Raw genomic sequence first — 20,782 nt, forward strand, 5'->3', positions numbered from 1 at the left:
ACTTGTTGGTGAGTGAAATCAACAACCAAAAGTGTAAATTACTTTCCTCTTTTGATTGGATACTACAAAAAGTCCCAGAGTACCACATTTTCACTGGGTTTATGGTGCATTAAAGTGATTTGACAACATATATTTGGACAAGGTATTCTTTTCAATCATCACACTCTTTAAAATATATTAAAATGCTATAAAATCACAACTGGATGCTGGTCATGTAGATAATAGACAACAGAATAACATAAAATAATGTACATTTCCCCCATGTACTGATAAGCTGGTTGGCGTAATTAATATTTTTTCTTAGGTCTAAATGAGTATAATAATTAATATATGGCATATGTAACATTGTTATATTGCTGTAATATTGTTTTGCACTATAGTTTTAGATAAAAGCAATTAGATTATGCAAACTGATTTTATTTTATATGCCAATAACAATATAGGAAAACTGGTATCATAGCTATACCGTGGGAATCTCAACCTTGTTACACTCGTACAATTTGCCGTCTTCTGCGCTTTTGTCTGACACAATAGTGCTGATTTTGGTCAAACTAAAGCACAAAACATATGGGCCCAGTGAGACACTAAAGGCCAGAGGCTGTGGGACAATTTAACACAGCCACGAGCAAAATACATGGAATAGCATTTGCTACACCCTGAATGGAGCCCCGCAGAGTGAGTTTGCAGAGAAACACACGCGCACACCCCCCCACACACCAGGCCATGCACGCCATCACAAATGCAATGTTGAATGTAAATGGTCTGACGAGAGTTATAAATCTCTCAGTGGCCGCTGGGCAGCTGGGGTCGAGCACCCAGCGCTCCTGTCAGAATAGTGCAGCTGTGTGTGCAAAGATAGCTGGTAGTGTGGAGAACAGGCCTGCAGGGTGAAAACTCAAATTGGTCTCTGAAAAGCTCAGTTACTTTTTCTAACAGTTAGAGGTCTGTTCACAATATTACATGTCAGTTACAGAGGGAAAACCAATACCCTAACTCCAAATGGCTGCCATTTCAGCTGCCATTGTTTCAGCCTCTAAATATATTTTACATCCTTGAAAAGAAACTCTCCCAAAGGGTTTTTATCACGCTAGAAACTCGAATTGTATAATTCATCTGTACTGGTGTAAAACATTTAGCTGTATGAGAGTTTAGCTTTCCAGTGTCGACCCACAGGGAGAGTTTATGAACTGCAACTGGCAGGCTAAATGCTGACATTGTCAAGAAAGAAAGCAGCTGTTTCAGCACTTTCGTCCCTGGCTAATAAATGTCTTCAATTAATTAAATGAAGTGCTGTCCTGAGAGCAATACTCTTGAGATGAGAACTGATACAATAACACAGAAACATTAAACAAACTACAACATTTGCTGCAAAATGCAGATTGGTTAAAGGATAGTTTGTGTTCATTCTGTCATAGTCTGTGGCTCCTACCAGTACAATTTTTTTATTAAAGAGGGCCATTATGTTGACTTTTAATTATTTTAGATTTTCTTTTCCTTTGAGCCGGTCACAGATGAGTTCCTGGTGTGCTTTGAAACACTGTCCTACGTATACATATGATTACGCGAGATCCACCTAATGAACGTTCTGGTAAAGAACAGGATTCATGGTTCCATAAATGACAAGTCGTCATGTTGAAACAACAAAGTTACTGCAGACAATCACAATCACCATGTTTGTCTAGCAGACTGTCTGTTCTCCACTTTCCAAGTTTCCTTTATCTGTGGAGAATTGCTCTAAATCTATTGTAGTTTGCCGTCCGTCCGAACTCTTAGAAACGTTTTCAAAAACATATCCAGACTGATAAATGTCGGTTGCGCAGATCAGAACAAAATGTGCTGTCTTTTTAAGATCTTTCAGCTAACTTCAAGTTGCAGGTTCTATCTGAGCAATGATTTGATTTTACAGGTGTGGTAGTGTTTGAAAGTGGCAATGGCTCATGAAATTTAACTTGATTTTTTTTTAAATATTGTTGTGTACTCATTCACTCAATAATAACAAAAAAGTCAGCAATTTAAAAAATATTTGGCAAATATAAACCCGAAACCTCAGCTAATGTGTGTTTTTGTTTTTAAAACTAGATCATAATTCTTTCTGCTAAGCTCTCAAAACAACCCTTTCAAACAGATAGCCTACCGCCAATACACAACAGAAGGAGACTCTTCAACAAAATTTCACGTTGCTAAAAGCCACAGGCCATAATATGATGAGGTAAGCCACACACAACAGATGAGCCTCTAGACAAGTGTTAATAGGACACCCTTTGCACCTGTCCCCACCTGGCTTTTGGGGATATTATCAGCTTTCCGGAGTAGTTCACAAGCATAATTAGCTAAGAGTGTTCCGCTGTATTCCTATGTTGAGTGTAAAATATGGGAAACACATTTATTGTGTGTCTGCTGAAACTGAATTGAGAGACAGCAGAAAGTGAACACCGAAATGGAAAGGAGAGCAAAATTAATGAAGGTTATACAGAAGGAGAATTACGCAAAAAAAGGAAGGAGGGAAAAAATGACGAAAGTAAAATGAGACAGAGGGATCGTTGGGGAGCCTCCCTGGATTTGCAGAATCCCCCTTAGCCTCAAGTTTCAGGCCAAAGTCACACTGACACACTTGCAGCCTGATGAGCGGGTTTTTTTCTTCCTCTTTCTTCAACACTAAAAATGAGAACTGTCGGTGTCCTCTGGCAGTCACAAAGAACATTTGACTGTAGTGTGGCGACTTGTACACAGACAAGGAATACTCTCTAGGACATTTGCCAAGTGTAATTAGGGATTAAAATGCATCATTATGGCCATTTTAGTGTTTGTTCCAGCCAATCTTGATGTGAACCCAATGTTTTATGGTTCATCTGCTGTTATTTTACACCATAAAAACTGCAAAAGGCTCTTCTGTTGCTTTGGCTCTTTTTGAGCACCACATAAAATCTAGTTTACTTGTAGAACCTCATTGAACACAGGCACCACAAAAAATGCCACTTGTTTTACATGCAACTTCTTACTGTGAGTGTTATTAGTAACCTGTTACTGACATGGTGAAATAATAATAGCTTCAAGTTTATTTCCCGCAAATAACCTTACAGGCCTAATGTAGGACTCAGAGAATTTTGTTGCCTCTTCTCTTTGCCTGCCCGCCTCGCCCTGAGTTTACCCTCCAGTTTGAGTTGTTTGCGTTGTCGTAACTGTGACTTACGTCTCTTGCACGAAAGCTCTTTTCGCTGTCTCGATATTTTTTTGTCATTTTTATAAGACAAAAATGACACAAAACACAAAACCTCACCTAAAAAAGTTAGTTTTTAAAAACATAGCGGCCAAGCAAAGACCACCTGGTCATCAAAGACATTAACTTACTTAGTTTGACTGGCTCCCCAAGCAGCAGGCCTAACTAACCAGTCTATGAGCTTGTTAGGCTCCCAGTGTTGTAGAAAGAGAAATAAGAACAAGCACATTTGTTTAAAAATCAGCACTAAGTCAAGCAGGTGTGTATATTACCTTTTTTTTTTACTTTGGTTTATGCATTTAAACCAAAATAATAAAGGATAAGCCTGTAAATACAACAACTGCAACCGTAAATCTCTTTGAATATTTGCAGCTTTTCCATTTCAAATACAATTCATGAAAGACTCAAGGGCGTCATACAGTGAGAATCAAATAAAAGTTAATGCCAAGTCAGGACACAAAGACAGTTTTGTGATGTACAGTATATCGTTATGCCATTGTGAGTTTGTTTGAGAAAGTGTTTATTTACAAATAAATTAGAGCTGTAAGCACAGCAGGAAATATAAAAAAATATTAATATTCATGTGCACATGGCTTATGAAAATAGGTTGTTGCTTGTATAGACGGATAGGTGATATATAAGGGTTTTTGTGGAAATGTGATATAATTTTTGCTTTGAACCTTATAATCCTTATAAGGATGCTTTTGTTCAGTTTACTGTATGTTTAAACAGCTTAAGAGGCTTAGATTTCACAGCTGGTCACATAATGCACCTTCTGCTTTTGGTTAAGCGAGTAAATTCCCTTTTACATCAACAACAAAAAGGAGCCATGACCTCCTAGAGTTTCCTATAATTGGCATGGCTTACTTGCTTGTCTGCTTCAGAGGCATCCAACATAAACAGCACAATCCAATTAGTGCATGGGGTAATAATAAACATAAAAATTACATGATTTTCAGATTGCAGGTTTCTGAATTACATTCATTAGTTTAAGCTTTTCAACACTAATGGAAGATCATAGAATTTATAACATTTTTATTACTTTAGAGAGAGAGAAAAAAAGAAACCATTAAGATATTCAGCATAAACATACTTCATATCAGCAGCTAAGAGCACATTCTGATGTACTTGTATCCATAGCTATGTGAAAGCACCGGCACGGTTTGTAATTTGATGCCTTAGATTGTGCCCTACTGAGTTTCCCCGCTGTCTGTAACAGTGCAAGATACTAAATGATGAATGAAAGCTGGCCCTGATGTTACAATCAGAAGAAAAGCATGTACTTCACCAACAATCTGTCCATTTATCCCACATCAACACAGTCCAGTTATCAACAGAGCAAAAGTAAGAAATGTGGCACCGTCGCGCTTAACTGAATCATGATTAACGTTTCCAAACAAATCAGTCTCGATGATCAACTTGACCTTTCCGTCAAGCAAGATTTCAGAATTCCGTGTAATTCTCAGCATTAGACTTAAATAGAATCAGCACTTAGTGTACCCAGGACACCAATCGAAATAAAAGTTAAAAAAAAAACAAAAACATGGTTGAGAGCAAATTATAAATGTGACCCAAAATAAAAGAAAATATTAAGCAACTTAATACCTACTGCTTAATATCTATGGTATGTTTGTTAATTAAGCAATAGAAACATGCAAAGAAACATGCTACACGAATGAAATTAAAGTGAAACTGATATCATAGCCTACATTCTAAGCATCTAATAATTATTTTCTACTTAGGGTCCCTTTTGGAACATATTAATCTAATCAGCAAATGGTCAGTAAATAGATAAAAACAAGTTGTCACTACAAAAGTAATTTGATACTGTAGAACAATGTGAATTCCACACCTTTGATTCCAATATACATGAACTACTCAGAATGGAATGCATAATACGTTGCAATATAAAATGTGCTTTATTTCTTTGTGTTTAGACCTACATAGCACACAATTATGAATGAATTTAAAGCAAGATGGCTTTAAATTCATTAGAAGTTTATAGTTTTATCAGAATTTAAAAGAAAATGTTTTTACAGCTTATATTTTTGGAATATTGGAATGCTCCCTGGAGATATAGCAGCTTGTTTTGACCACATCTAATGTCTGGTGAGGAAGTTTTGAGAGAAACCTCAAGAAGCAGTACTTTCAATGCACAATAAATTCTGCAAGAGTGAAATTGTGTTTGTATAAAAGTATGTGGTTACTAGAACAAACTAAAATCCATACAAGGCAACAGAAGGACCCTTTTGGTAAAACGTAGAAATAAATCCCAATAGGGTTTTCAAACCAGTAGCAAAACAAAGCCGATTTTACAACATGCCAGTAAACCCCCCCCTCCTGAAAAAAATTATAAAAAGAACCAGCAAGACCTATTTGGAACTGCACTGCTTCTGCTTCTGTAGAGTCATGGGCAGAGGAGATGTGTTGATTTCCCCTGGAGCCAGTGCAGGAAGAAGAGCTGAACTTGTCCTCACATCTTCTGCTGCTAAGAAGAGATAACTAGCTCCATTCACTTTGAAGGAGAACGAAAACACGCATGCTCTCAAACTCTGCCTGCCTGTTCCAAAGTGACTAATTTCTCTCCACTTTCCTGCATATTCCTCTCACTTCCCAGTACTCACTTTTGGGAAATCCATTTCTCTCCGAATACCCAATTATTTCGACCAGGGAGGGTCCACGTCACCTCACAGCGCTGTCATCCTTCGTTCTGCGCCTGGTCTAACTTACCTGTGCAATCTCGTAGAGCAGTTTGTAGTGTTCCTCTCGTTTCTGCAAGGTGCACAAATTGCAGCCCATCCTAGTTGTCAGGGAAACGGTGCCGAGTGCCCGCCGGAGTGTGTGCGCTTGTCTGCGGCGTGTGCGAGCTCCCCCCAGGGCGATCCACACTCGGGCTCCTCTTCTTCGTCTCCCTCACTCTTCCTTCTCATCCGTGTATCCTCAGAGATCCCACCCTCTCTCTTTCTCTCTCACACACATTTATGCTACCCAAATTTTAGAGTTTTTCTTCTTTGTATTCCTAATGAGTATATAAGTCCCTAATTAACTCCGTAAAATGCACCTGGCTTCCCTTTCCCTCTTGCCTGTCCCTTCCTCTCCCGGCTCTCACTTGCATGCCTCCATACACTCTTCTCTCCACCACCTCCTCTCTCAGTGTGAGCGTACTCTCTTCTATGCACACACTCTTGGCTCACAGAGACACACCTCCTCCTGTGGCAAGCTGCCTACACATGCCTGCTCCCACTTTCAGTTCATGAATAGACAGCATCCTTATTGGCTGTTTAAGGAAAGGAGGGTGGCTGGCTGAGGGCGGACAGCAGGGGAGTGTTAAAGGGAGTGGACCCGTCTCAACTTGTGAAGACTCAGTGATTGACCATTGGTTTGAAAAAGCACCCGTCCGCCACCTCCGGATCCCTCCGTTTCCAAAAGCTCGAACCAGCAGCTAAAACGCAATCTCCGCAGTTCATCAATTTGGCGAGAGGGCTATTTGTCAGCACGCACATTTAACAAATGGATCTGGCATGGAAATCAATCTCATTTGGATGCAGTCGGATAGCCTTTTGCACTCGGCTCCGTGTTTTCCACGAGTGGTGTTCAGTGGCTGCCATAGATTTACAGTCAGCGCGCGATGCTTCCCCCGGCATATGCTTCCTCTCTCCGCCCGCAGTTAGACAAGGGCACCGAACCGGGCTGACACACAGGAAGAAACACAGACTAATATTGATTGGCTTCAAATTAGCTTCCAGCACTGCTGGTTCATCTCTTCAGAGTAGGGGGAGACAGAAAGAAGAGGAGAAGGAAGGAGGATGGATGATATAGAATTGCAGCTATGATTAATTAAAATGGCAGTGATGGCATTTATCAAATCCCGGTTCTTTTTACGCTTACAACTAAGAAATCTGCACCTAAGCACCAAATGTGCTACTAATAAGCTGAAAAATCCCTGACTGCGTGTAGAATTATTTGCAAGTATAAGATATTTAAATAGGAATGTATTCTTATTTTTAACTACTTTTCAGCTTACAACTCAAAATATTCCGGAAATAACCGGAAGTTGTTGTCTGAGCAGAGTATCTTGGGAGCTTAACAAACTGGCACCCTATTGAGGGTCAGTGCATTTCCAAATCAACTTGTCTGATTCACAAATTGTAATCCACGTAATTTATCATCAGAAAATCCATTATTTATGCAAAATGTTTCCATTAACCCTCCTGTTATGTTCGTTTCTAGGGTACAGCAAAAATGTTCGTGGGTCAATTTGACCCAGGGAGTGTTTAATCATGCAATAGTGTCAGAAACCAAAAAATTCCTCCAAAACATTTTTGTATCTGATTATTAACTCCAATACTAACCATTTCAATCAATATTTGTGCAATGATGTTTTATTATTTCTCAGAAATTAAGGATCAATGACGACAACCTGCTCATTTACTCATTTGGACATAAAAAATGGAATTTAGATTTTTAATGTCCACTGAAAAAAACCTAGACACAAAAAAACAATAATTTCCTTGAAGTTGACCTTTGGTAAATTATTTTATATTATACTTTTTTTTTTTTACCAAAGGGTGATCTTTATAATTGAACTTGAGACACACATACTGTTCTGGGTCAAATTGACCCGCTGATTAAAATCAAGATAAATGAGTCATGCAGAGAGTATTTATGTTTTTCTCCACTTCTGCTGAGTGTCCACTCAGTGTGGGTGGAGTTTGTCCACAGGAACAGAAAAGATTCCCGTCAAAGGTTGTGTGAACACCTGCTTTCGCGCAGTTTCCTAGTGAAGTAAAGAGAATAGTGAGAAAGTGGGCTTGTGTGTGTGTGGTTGCGTGTGGGTGTGTGTGAGTGTGTGTGTGGTGAAATATGGTTCATAACTGCAAGGAAACATATAGAATTGGACATTATAAAATCTTTTTTTGCACTTTAACCTGACTGCCGGGTCAAATTGACCCGAACAGTATCGATGTAAAAAGTAGACCTAAGGTTTGGTACAAATGTGTAAAATGAATAAATTTTCAACTTATGTCTAGAGTGCACCTATTAAGACAAATAGAAAACGTTTCATGCAAAAAAAATGCTTCTATTTATTTTTTTTTAATTTGTAAATTTTAAAACGGGTCAATTTGACCCGGAACATAACAGGAGGGTTAAAACATTCTGGTTTTTCTTAAACTATTTTTTACCCAAGTCATTGTTACCCCTTCTATTACCATCTCATCAGATTTGTGTTGTTGTTGTTTGCCCTTTAAGCTGTTGTTGGATAGTCAAAGACACAAGATGATAACTGCAATATACAGAAGTTGTTTGAGAAAATTTGCACATTTTTAAATAATTCTTCAACTAAAAAAATCTAAAGTCAATCCAGTAGGGCTATATGACCTCTGGTCATATGAGGGATAATCATCATCATCATCATCTTCCATATACTGTGAAGCCAGGCTGTGTGATAGGATGCAACAAAGAACAGTTTTAGCATTTTGTTGGCTTTCATACCAACATGGTAACGTAAAAAAGAAATGCAAAACATTGTAAGTACAGTCAACAGTTTACCCTTATTTATCTTTACATGAAATGACCGCTGTGCACTGGAGAACTACTTTAGCTCTGGAAGCAGGCAAACCGCGTCTCCAAGACAAATCGTTGCAATGGCTAATGAGCAGAGAGCAAAGATGCACCATCCTTCTTATCGCCACCTAAACAGGAATAAGGCCTATAAAGGAGCAGTCAAGGGTGTCCAGGCAGATCCAGATATAGGTTCCCAGATAAAACCCGACCCTTTGTCTAAACGCACTCTCAAGCCAAGGTGCACGGTGATGAGGTCACTGCTCTTTCCACTGACCTTTGCTAAACAGTTGACGTCACCAACTAATCTCAGAGTTTTTTTTTTTTTTTTCATTGGATCTTCTGCTCAATGTTACTTTCTTGAAAGTGGTGCAATTTGGAATGTGAAAATGGATTACCAATATGAACAGACTGCACTTTCATAGGGTCTTGATATATTGTCTTATTGTTTAGCCATTGCAATTAGGTGAACCTCTAAAACGGTTTGCGGAAGAGGTAATATGCATGGAATCATGTGAAAAATCTAAAGGCTTCTTTCTCTCTTGATGTACTAACCAAGAAGAATATTTTCACTAACATACTGTGGGTAAAGGTGTTGTCACAAACGTTTGACACCAGGTAGGATATCAGCGCAGACATTAAAAAGCAAATGTCAGTTATAAGAGATATACCAAAGGTAATTTTTTATTTAAAAATGTCAAAATAAAAATAAAAGAAAACATACAAACAAGGAATCGCATAAATCTTTAGAAAAGGTGACATCATTATAGTAGACGTTTTTTGTTGTTCGTGTCAGTCTCTTTTCATCATACCCTGAAATGGGCTCCCTCTCAAATTTCATCATCCTGCCTTCTTACTCGGGCGTAAACGAGACACTGGACAGGCTTGTGCTCCCTTAACATTTTGAATTGACTTGTGTAACTTTGACAACCGTGGAATTTGGAACCTGTCGAAGAGAAATTGCGGGGTACCAAAAAAAAAAAAAAGGCACTTCATCTTTGATGTCTCGGAGCAGGACTGGCAATAACGACAGCAAAGTGGTGTCATACGTGTAAGGTCTCGTGCTCAATGAATTCTCTGACAGGTAGTTAACTTTTGGGGCGAAGAGGGTAAGGCGGTTTCAACTATTTGCACCAACTATTGTATATTTCATGGTGAAGTCTGTCGTTTGGATCTGCTGGTCTGTCAAAGGTTAACCAAAAATAGCTTGTTAGTGTTGGAAAGTGTGTCACTTCAAAGGAAGCCTTTACCACCACATTAGCATAATGTGCTGTGTGTTTGACAATGATGGAAAATGTGCCACTTAGCTCAGTTTTGTGAGCTCTGAACCATACAGTCACATGTAGAGTTTATGAAGAAATTAAAGAGGTTAGGCTGACTGAACTTTGGGGTGATGTTCAAAGGATCCCAATAGCAAATCTGATAATGTCTTCATTCCATTTGTAAAAAGCCTTCTAGAAAACCAGTGACCTGTGAAAAGTCTGTGTCTCCACCAAAGCTAGCTCTAAGCACATTTTGTAAACAGAAAACTGAGACACTGTAAAGACATATCAATTATCCAACCTAGACAGAAAAGAGTTCTGCTCCATTCAAAACTACTTTATTTATCCCGTAATATCATCCAAGTATCCTCAAAGAGTTGTTGTGGCAGGAAGGATCCCTGCAACAGATCTGAAAATGCCTCTGACTGAGTTTCAGTTGCTGTATGAGAGTCTCATTCGTGACTGTCGTGATATGCTGCTAACTCAATATCCAGGCAGTAGAGATGATATTCCACAGTTGCCTCCTTCCCATGGAACATGGCTGGTAAACTCTCCAAAGACTTCCAGGTGGTATCCTGATCAGATAACCACCTTGACTGACTCCTTTTAAAGCCAAGGAGCAGCACTGGATTTACTCCAGGCTTCCTCCTGAATGATAGAGTGGATGGTGGATCCTATTTCCAAGGTAGAGTTCCAGGAAAGAAGCCAATTTGAGACAGTTTTAGCCAGGATTCATTTCTTTTGGTGATGGTTAACAAAGACAAACCAAGAAATCACAAGAACTTATAAAGAGCTCATCAACTCAGCTTTTTATCCTCTACAATCGACTGCAATAAGCCATCTAGCCATTGATTCTACGTCGCTCATGATCACAAGATTCTTGAACTTTTCTGTTTGAGCAAAAGACCTCCAGTTTTGGAGAGCAAGCTACCTTTTTCGACAAAAGTCGACATATAGTCGTCAAAATAAAAACATCAGACCTTGAGATTCTCAAACCTGACACCTGCCTCGACATGATTACGTCAGAGATCCTCTCCATGAATGCCACACGCAGGATCGTGGCAAAGGGCAGGGAACACGTTTGGAAATCCTGATCAAGGATTGCCCTGTCGATATTTTAGTTTTCTGTCGTAACTGTCAAACATATAACCAACTCTCAACTACCTGAAGTAATGAAGTTTGTTGTTTCACCAACTTATTGACATCACTGTGAATATGGAAAGATCAATACAAAACAGCTGAGCATCTCAAAATCAGCGGTGTGGGAAGAGCCTAAGGGTGACACACGCAGTCCTCTCACCGGCCATAACCCATTCATTATTTAACAGTCTAAACCATTTGTCTACATGAAAACACAATTAGAGTGCTACTCACATTATGAATCTAAAGGGCGAGGAGAAATAATGGTACATTATGGTAATTGAAAAGCAACCGCCCAATCCGATTTCTTTCTTTTTTTTTGACGTTCTGGTAATTACATTTTAACTATTAATAATTGTTTAATTACTCTGCAGAAGGCCAATGCTGAGTTCCAACATTCACGATGATTGTCTTTTCTCCACTGCATTGTCTTCTGACTCTGACCATTGAAGCAAAATGTCTGACTTCGCAAAATAAAAAGAACGAGAGATCCCAGCCAGTTAATTGTAAAGTGAAGACAATCACAGCGCAAACAAAAGGCTGACGAATCACAAAACAGAGAAGATAAAGCAGCTAAACTGGGATGAATTTTGGAACAAATTGTTTTAAATGTGAAAACAAATGTGCAGTTGTATAAAAAAAAGAAAAAAAGATGAAATCACTGTAATTTATCTCAACATTGAAGAATAAGTATGGTCTCTGAGCGCCATGTACACACACAAAGATAGTCAAATAATATTTTGATAAAGTCATTTTGCAAAGCACAAATAAAAACAGCTATTTAACGAGACATGGTTTTGTTTAAAAAAAGAAAAAGCTAAGATAGACAAATGGATGAATTTTATGCTGGTTTTTGAAACAATGTGATAAGGAAGGCAAACGTTTAGCACAAAATGGAGGGCTTCTTATAAATATATGAAGCAACAAACAACCAGAGGTGGGACATCACTGGGGGGAATTTGGGATCCTGTGTTTTTGAGAAGTCAAGAGTCAAACTGTCATCTGAACAACTGACCTCACGACGGGGTCAAGTAATCCATAAGAATGGATTTGTCCTCCAGCAGTGGAAAACAGGTTCAGATCTCCTTAAGCAGTTTCCCTTTGACTATTGAACAGTGGGGATAAAAGAAAAAAAAAATAGACTCTAAATTAACCTTTAACACAGAGACTTTTATACCACTTAAAGCTGACTTGTTACCAAATGCCAATTTGAATGACTGTTAAATCTCAGACTTTTCAAAAAGATATAAATACACATTTTTTTTAAGTTGATAAATATCACCCACTCAATTCTTTTTCAGATCTTTTGAATCTCATTCAGGGTTTGATGAGCTGCCTATCTCTGTAGGTAGTAAGTTATTTAGAGCTACAGCTGAGGGTCTAAATAACAACACATGGTGCCACAGCAGAAGTTTACAAATCCCTCAGCTGGACCACTTAAGTGACAAGGGTAATATTTTTGGGATGGCGGTTAATTTCTTAGTTAAGAATTTTGATGGTGTCCAAATATCACTTGTAACCTGAATCAGTTTTTATTTTTTTCCATCAAGATTTCCCTTTTATCTTAATATATGAACATGTAATTTAAATCTTAAGTATTCAGAAAATGAGATCCAGACCTCAAAATTTAGTCCACCCATCTAAAATGAGATAATAATCAGTATTTCAGAGTTACCTAAACTCAAGTATCGGAACAAAATCACGTAAATACTGGTGAGATGTTAAAGTGCTGAAGGAGTCTGACACAAATTCCCCAATAAACTGAGTTTCTGACGCATACATTGGACAAATTTTTAACTAAAAAATGTGTAATGTACAAAGAGATCAAACAATTAGACAAAGATAACATCGCATTCATTTATGGTACAATTTTCTTGAGTTCTCATGTGCACACCCGCAAAAAACGAGATTGTGCTGCTTTGTTCTACTTTGGTTGTATTCTGAGCACATTTCCACCAATCAGAGCTCATGTGTCACCCAAATGAGACCCAATAACCAATGAAAGAGGAGACAGAAAGAAACAACTATCTGTCCTTTAGCCCTGGGGTTTGAGCATACATAGATCTACCCTGTGTGCTCACAACCTCACATTTACGCTGTAGTGCCGCCGGGCTCTGGGCTTGACCTCGTTGTGTTAACCCAATAGCACGGCTCCAATAAAACTGATTAGAGAAGTCTTCCCCTGCTGCTTCCAGGCCTCACTCCCGGACTAATGGCACAATCGGGCCCCTTAAACTTTCCACAACATCTGTGCCAGTATTGAACTGCGAGGACAAATGCAGTAACATGACCAGCGGAGAGCCATTGTTGACCCGAGGGAGAAAGGCACGAAGACATACAGGAGACAGGGAGACAAATAGACAGAGGGACACAGTAGATGGGTAGAAAATAAATCTGGAGATAATTACATTAGTCCATTGTATTGATGCTCCAAGGTTTCTATTCTTATTTCTTCATCTGAATGCAGCACACAGCATCCTCTCCTCAGCTTCATGCTCCAAAGTGCAGGAAGGCCAAACCAGCTGTTCACTTATTGTTCAGGTGCTTAACAGGATTACAGAGGGGCACAAGGCCAATCTTCTCTATGCACACATGAACGCGAAGGGGTGTTCATACTCTGACTTGACCTAAATATTCAGAGACAGGTCGAGAAGCACCTCTGACTATTGTCCCCCAGCTTTTATTGATAAGGAGTGGACTTCAGCTGAGCATGCGGGTCTACTGTTTTTGGGGGGCCATTCAAGAATGCTAAGGGTTTGTAAACACACACAAAATGTTGCGTACAAGAAATCCTACATTCTTGTAAGGACTGTAGCTATTTTATTTTATAAACACTACAGGAAGAATGTTAAAAATAAAAAAAAACAGCTCTTTGGAACTTCATAGAAAATTTTATGAAATCAGTACCAGATATTTGGCATTATTGGCAGAAAAACTTGGAGCTATGGTATATACAGTTGTCATTATGCCATATATTGGGATTTTTTTGTCATGGTAAGAGCATTTCTGTTAAGTGGATTAAAAATGGTGTATAGTTTTTAGAACAAAAAAAATTAATGTAAAAGAAAAAGTGTTGTACCTTTATATTGAGCCCCTTTTACTCTGTTACCTGTAACTAAGGGTGTTCTATGAAGGGCCACAGGGCCAGATCAGACAAAGTTGTGGAGAAGTTTAATGTAGGGTTATGTTTTAAACCAATATTCCAAGCTCTAAAGGTAATACAGATCGCTGTTCAGTCCATTATAAAATTTGGAAAGTGCTTGGCAAGAATCCAAACCCAACAATACACAAAGAGAGTCATTTTAAAAGAAAGATAAAGACACTCCTGGTCTCTATGTTGTATTTCAAAAGAAGCTCACACTCCTCTGATTCAACATCTTTCCATGCGTATACACTCTCCTCTAGAATAAGGGTATTCGTATTTTGAGCACACAGACTCTGTTTAAAAAGACTTCCCTGTTGGGAATTAATGTGTTCTTAATCTGGCTCCCCGCACATGGTGATAAAATAATGTATGTTCAGGAGACGTAAGATTAGTCACACACCGCTGAACTCAAAGTGTGGGGTTCTTGCTGTCGTGTTCTGTCCAACTTCCTGCTTCCAGCTGCTGGTGACACCTTTTCTGTTTAATCCTGACTGAAGGACAAGCCGCTGTCTGTCAGACAGATAAGGAAGAGGCCTTTGTCTCCGTGATCCTCCTTATGCGTGTGTGTTGGGTCGCTGTTCGAGTCTGAATGCCAAGCAGAGGTGCGGCCAAAAGCAAAAAGCTCTGGAAACAATGACTTTTGGCCAGAATAGGCACAAAAAGAGCAGATGCTGAGATGACACCCTACCTTCAATTCACAGAAATCCCTTGCTGCTTGCTGTTCACACTGACATTTTAAACTAAAAGTAGCATTGATTCAGAAACTATCACTGTCTAAGGCGCTCTCACAGTGCCTGGTTGAAGACCAGCTTGCAGAGCATGTGGTAATTTGTTCAGTTTTGAAAAAATAAAAACCTAAACCTTCACAGTTCAAACCTGAATCTAGCATCTTGAGATCTAAAGCTGGAAGGCATCCTCCAAAAACGTGCAATTCTAACTATACTCAAAGTCTGTAATCTGACAGAAGCTCATCTCATATTGACAATCATGTGTACATTTTTCTTCAACTTTACAACTATGTATTTTTTGTGCCAGTGTATCACAAAAAATCCATATAAAATACATTCAAAGTTGGTAGCTTCAATTGGATTTTAAGATCCCTTAGATCATTGTGTTTTTCTGTGTAGAACTGAATCAAAATCTCATGGTTAAGTAAGGAGAAGTTGAGCGAGACGTATCAATGTACCCTGAAATATCCTAGGAGTGCCTAATGCAAGAAGTGATTGTTTCTTTAACTCATAAGAAAATGATCTAATCTGGTAAAACGGTGGGGAAATAGCCTTCTATTGCTTATTTTGCAGAGCTAGAAAACAAACAATACTTCTTTTACTTCCAGAAGCTCCTCAAAACACAGGATTAGATTGAAAAGTAAAAAACAGAACAAGTGTTAAGTTATTTTCTTTTAAATGTACACATTAATGACTGCCGAGAGTTAGTTTTTTTTTCATTTGGGCTGAGCTACACCATGTTCCAAATTATTATGCAAGTGATATTTTCTCAGATTTTCTTAAATAGTCAATGCAAATGATGGTCAGTATAATTTTCAAGTCATGAACTATTACAGTATAAATGAAATTTTACTGAACAAAGCTCGCCATGAGAGCAGTAATTATTTCAAAAATAAAAAACTCAAAATGCACTGTTCCAAATTATTATGCACGGCAGGTTTTCTAAACATTTTAGGGATTATAAAAAACTGTAAACGGTCATTCTTTGAATGTGCAGCATTAAGTGGTCACATGTACTAAAATCAAAAGCTATTTCAATTAAAAACATCTTAACAGACCGAGTTACATGTTAACATAAGACCCCTTCTTTGATATCACCTGCACAATTCTTGCTTCCATTGAACTTGTGAGTTTGTGGAAAGTTTCTGCTTGAATTTCTACCACTATTGCATCCATCTGGACCATCCAGGGTTGCACAGCAGTCATCAATCAGTGATCAAGTCTGTTTGAAAATTAATCTTCATGTACGGCTGGGCCCACTGTGACCATTTCTGCTTGTGAGCTCTGGTTAGGGGCCCAATAGTAGGTTCATGCACCGCAAGCCTCTGGAGGATCCTCCACCTTGAGGTTCCAGAGGCACCAGCAGCTTCAAAAAACTGGTTGCTGCTTTGTAAGGGCAGAAGTCTAACAGAAATCTTCCTCATTATGCCTTTATCTGTACAAACCCATCTTTGTTCTGAATCAGCCACTAATCTCTTCACAGTACGATGACGTTTCAGTTTCGTTAAATATCTAATGTTTTCATATCTTGTCATACGGCACTACACTATCTGATGATTTTCTTCAGAGATTCTTTCTCTTTCCCATATTGCTTGAAACCTGTGGCCTGCTTAATAATGTGGAACATCCTTTTTAAGTAGATTTCCTTTAATTGAGCTCACCAGACAAACTAATCAACTCAGCTCTCTGAAATTAATTATAGTGATTCAAAGAGCCCTGACACATAATACCATCTATAAATTTAATAGCACAACAAAAAAATATCTTTATGATACTTAAATACAATTTGCATAATAATTTGGAACACGGTGTAAGTAGTCCGCTGGGTTGTAAAAGAAGATTGATCAAACCATTTTGACGTATTATTATTGAGGGGAATATAAACTGTCCTGCCTTTAACTGCTTTTCCACATTAACGTTTATTGTTTATAGTTCACTGAGGGCCTCGGAGCATCTTTTTGTTATATTTCAAGAATTGGCTTATATCCAAGAATATTTATAGAATACTTGTGTATGCATTTGAAACATTCTTTGCACAATAAACGCATGTGACTGATTGCTTAATTGACTCGCTCATTCTGCAATGTACGGTGTTGACTTGATAATAAATTAAAGGGTAAAAGCAGCAAAACAAAAACATCTAACCTCAACAGATGTGACAAAGGATCGGACTAAGAACCAGAAACATGCAAATTAAACAACACCACCACCAAAATAAAAATTCAACCAAAGTCCATCGACAACAACATACTAAATGTTGGATAAAGCAGCCTGGTTATGTTTTACATCATAAAGAATATGTTTTTATTGAAATAAAGCTAATTTCACAGATAGCAAATTGAAGAAAACCAGGTTGTAGCATTTACAAAAAGCCAGAACACAGGTCCATTGTGACCACAGAGGTCAAAGTGGTAGAAGAATCAGATTACCTCAACTCTTCCAATGCTAATCAGCATTGGTTGGTCAGGCCTTTTTTTCCTTTTTTTGTTATAAATGGTAGCTAGCACAAAGTATTTTTCTCCACCCTCAACTGAATGGCCATTTTTCCATCGATAACATTCATTCACTGGCCTTAAATCTAATTTGAATCTGAAATCAATTCTAATTGAGGACTTTCTGCTCAGCTAGCCAAGGCCCATTATGCACCAACAGTTTTGAAAGAGGAGATTCAGATTTCCACTCAAATGTTATGTGCTAAGCTGCCATTCATAGACACTAAAAAAGGTTTAGGGTTTAACCTATTACCAGCTAAGATTTACAACTAACATCAAATTACTGAAAATTCCTATGAGAACAACAGAATCACAAGTCTTACCTTGTGATTTCTTTTTAATCATTATTCCAATATCAGATGTTTTAGGTAGATTTCTATGATGGAAACCTAATCCCTGATGACTGATATTTGGACGTGGACATGATGTGGACTGGTTCGTCTTAGTTTGCAGAGGAAGTGGAGGCTTTGCTGAGGCTCTTTGGCCAGTGGTGTGGTGTCGATGCTCCAGGTGAGATCCTCAGTAAAATGCACACCCAGAAACTCAATGCTGCTCACTCTCTCCACGGAAGCACCGCTGATGACTAGTGCTGGGTTGCAGCTCTCTGGAAGTCGACAAGAATCTCTGTTGTTTTTCACATAATTAGGAGAGAGATTGTTGCCACTGCGCCACATGGCCATCTGGCTCACCTCATCGATATAGCTTGACTCATCGTTAATGAGTAATCAGTGGTGTTGTCTGAAAATTTGATAAAGACGAACTTATATGTTGCTATTCAGCTTTGGCTCAGCAGGACGGAAAGTATGGGGCTCAGAATGCATCCCTGAGGGGCCACTGTGGTCAGAATGATGGTCCTGGATGCACGGACCGACTCTGCCTATAGGTTCAGCTCTCTCTTCACCACAGCAGACTGGTACTGCATCACTGCAGTCGCAGCACCGATCCTCCTATCAATCTCCTGCTCCATATTTTTCCTCATTCCCTCACCCCAAGAACCCTTGTAAAAGATGAAATACAACTAAACCTAAATTGATCGCCAATGAGTTAGAAGAGGCAGTAACTGCTGGCTAAACACAATATATAAAGATGATGCTGAAAAGGGAAGTTCCTTCTTTAAATCAAAAGCTTATTTTTCTTATAACCACCAGCCTGCAGGCCAACAAGCCACTTTTTGAACCTCAATCAAATGCACCAAGCAAGAATTAAGGTTATGTTAACTTCTCAATACGGCCTCAACAAACGTCCTATGTCCCTTTCAGCACTGGACAGCTCCTGCAAAAAATTCACCCCACCAAAACAGACACAATCACAACAGGAGACAGGACAGGTACAGAGCTTTCTCAACCGCACCAACACCGTCTGCAGAAAACAATTTCATCACATTCATGGTATGGTTTTAACATATTGATGTGTCACTGATGGCTCTGAGAGGTGCAACAATGTAATCTGTCACTCACCGTCCTATCTATGAACACCTGGGATGTGAGGAAAATCCTGCTTAACTCCCAATTTCAATTGTCTACTTGTTCCAGATGATGCTTGTACTTAATATTTATTTCTCCGCCTTAACAGGGACTACCTGGGTTATCAGTTGGACCCTTTTGAATAAAAAAAAAAACTATTACTATTACTACTGACACATTGATTGTGAGTTACTAAGCTAATTTTTTTTATGTCTCTACCAGTCTGTGCTGAGATAAAGCAGCATAACGCTGCCACCACAATGCTTCACAGAGTTATAATGTTTTCAGGACGATGCCCAGGCTAGTTCCTACGCATGTGAGTTTTGAAGTAATTTTTTTTTATGCATTTCATAATTACACACTATTGTATGCAGGTTTGTACCAATAAATTACATCGAACTTTTTTATTCATGTAAGGCTCTATATACGTGTGCATACGATTTGACATTTGTTATCACATATGGTGGATCGCAGTCTTAAGCTGACTTTTTACCTGGCAAAGTTGTTTCTTTTTAGCATCAGCCTTGTCAGTAATTTATGAGCCAATATAGAGCCATGTCTTTTTTTACAACCGGACTGTACGGGAACAAAATAAAAAAATGGAAAAAAAAAAAAAAAGCACAGAAGGTCAGGCGGTAGATTTTGTTTTATTGGTACATGGCAACAAAGACAGCCATATTGCTGTCAGGAGCTTTTTACAGCATTGTTTCCTGGTTGTTAAAAAGACTAAATCCACCCATCAGAAATTATTGGACTTTCCTCATTTCATAATAATAATATATATATTTTAATTATCTCTCTTGCATTATCTCCTCGCGTGCCACGTGTTTAAAATCAGAAACTGATGAAGTAGGGTGCGGCGGGACAAGACCCCCCCCCTTTTTTTTTTAACCTGCTTTTCTCGAAATCATGCTGTGGTTGTCATGGCAACGAGGCAATATGACAGAGCTGATGACAGAGGAGCGCTAAGCAGAGATCTGTCACTGAAATAGCCTCATATGGTGGAGCCACTCTATAATGATGTGTACACCTGTGAGTGTGTGTGAGAGCGTGCTCAGACGGATCTTCTGCTGCGTCTACGAAAAAAAAAAAATTATATATATATATATATATATATATATATCTCTGTCTAATTTGACCTGGGAGCTCCCTTCTCCCCAGAAACATAACAAAGCGGCTGTGTCGAGTGGGTCTGACCGGAGCGCCATAGTAGCAAAAGAATGAGTACAGTTTTTCTTGTTTTGGTGCTCTCACCGACACTTAAGGTTGCCGGCGGCAGATTAAGCTCCTCAATCAAACTGTCTTCATGCAACGCCGAGACAAATTCGTCTTTGTTCCAACATTTTAGCAAGCGCGAGTGGGCAGAAGGTCAAACTTGATACGCAAACGGATGAATGAGATCTTCAGTTTGGGCGTGCTGAATGAGATTCACTGAAGTTTCCTGAAAGAGAAATGATTCTTTGATTGAAATTGTTGCATGGCACAGTCATCGCCAGTGGTTTTGCACAATAATGTATAAGATTTGTTTGCAAAGAGGTTTTGGCTGAAACGGTTTGTGATGAAAAAAAGGTATGAGGCACATTTATGAGAGAATCTGCATCACCGCTTGTGTTTTCAGTTCTACTGCTTGTACGGTCACATTAACTACTCATGAATATTGCCTGAGAAACATAACTCGCTAATGTTTTTTATGTTTTCTTGCAGCTTAATCTTAATGTGCATATAATGTATGTAAGAAACGTGACCACAAAAGGGTGTCCTTCCATAAAAAAA

General features: G+C 38.7%; 1 protein-coding gene across 2 annotated transcripts in view; it reads right to left on the bottom strand.

Moving 5' to 3' along the window:
- The window catches only part of pdzrn4 (PDZ domain containing ring finger 4), a 66,402-nt gene that overhangs the window by 28,157 nt on the left and 17,463 nt on the right, over positions 1–20,782 (bottom strand). The window contains exon 1 of one of the 2 annotated variants that reach the window (XM_032590170.1): positions 5,948–6,373. The exons of the other annotated variant lie outside the window; for it this stretch is intronic. Coding sequence (XP_032446061.1) covers positions 5,948–6,016 — 69 coding nt within the window. The 5' untranslated portion in view covers positions 6,017–6,373. Of the gene's footprint in view, positions 1–5,947; positions 6,374–20,782 lie in introns of those variants that run through there. 2 annotated transcript variants of the gene reach the window in all.

This window comes from Xiphophorus hellerii, chromosome 17, assembly GCF_003331165.1.
Source record: "Xiphophorus hellerii strain 12219 chromosome 17, Xiphophorus_hellerii-4.1, whole genome shotgun sequence".
Taxonomy (NCBI): Eukaryota; Metazoa; Chordata; class Actinopteri; order Cyprinodontiformes; family Poeciliidae; genus Xiphophorus; species Xiphophorus hellerii.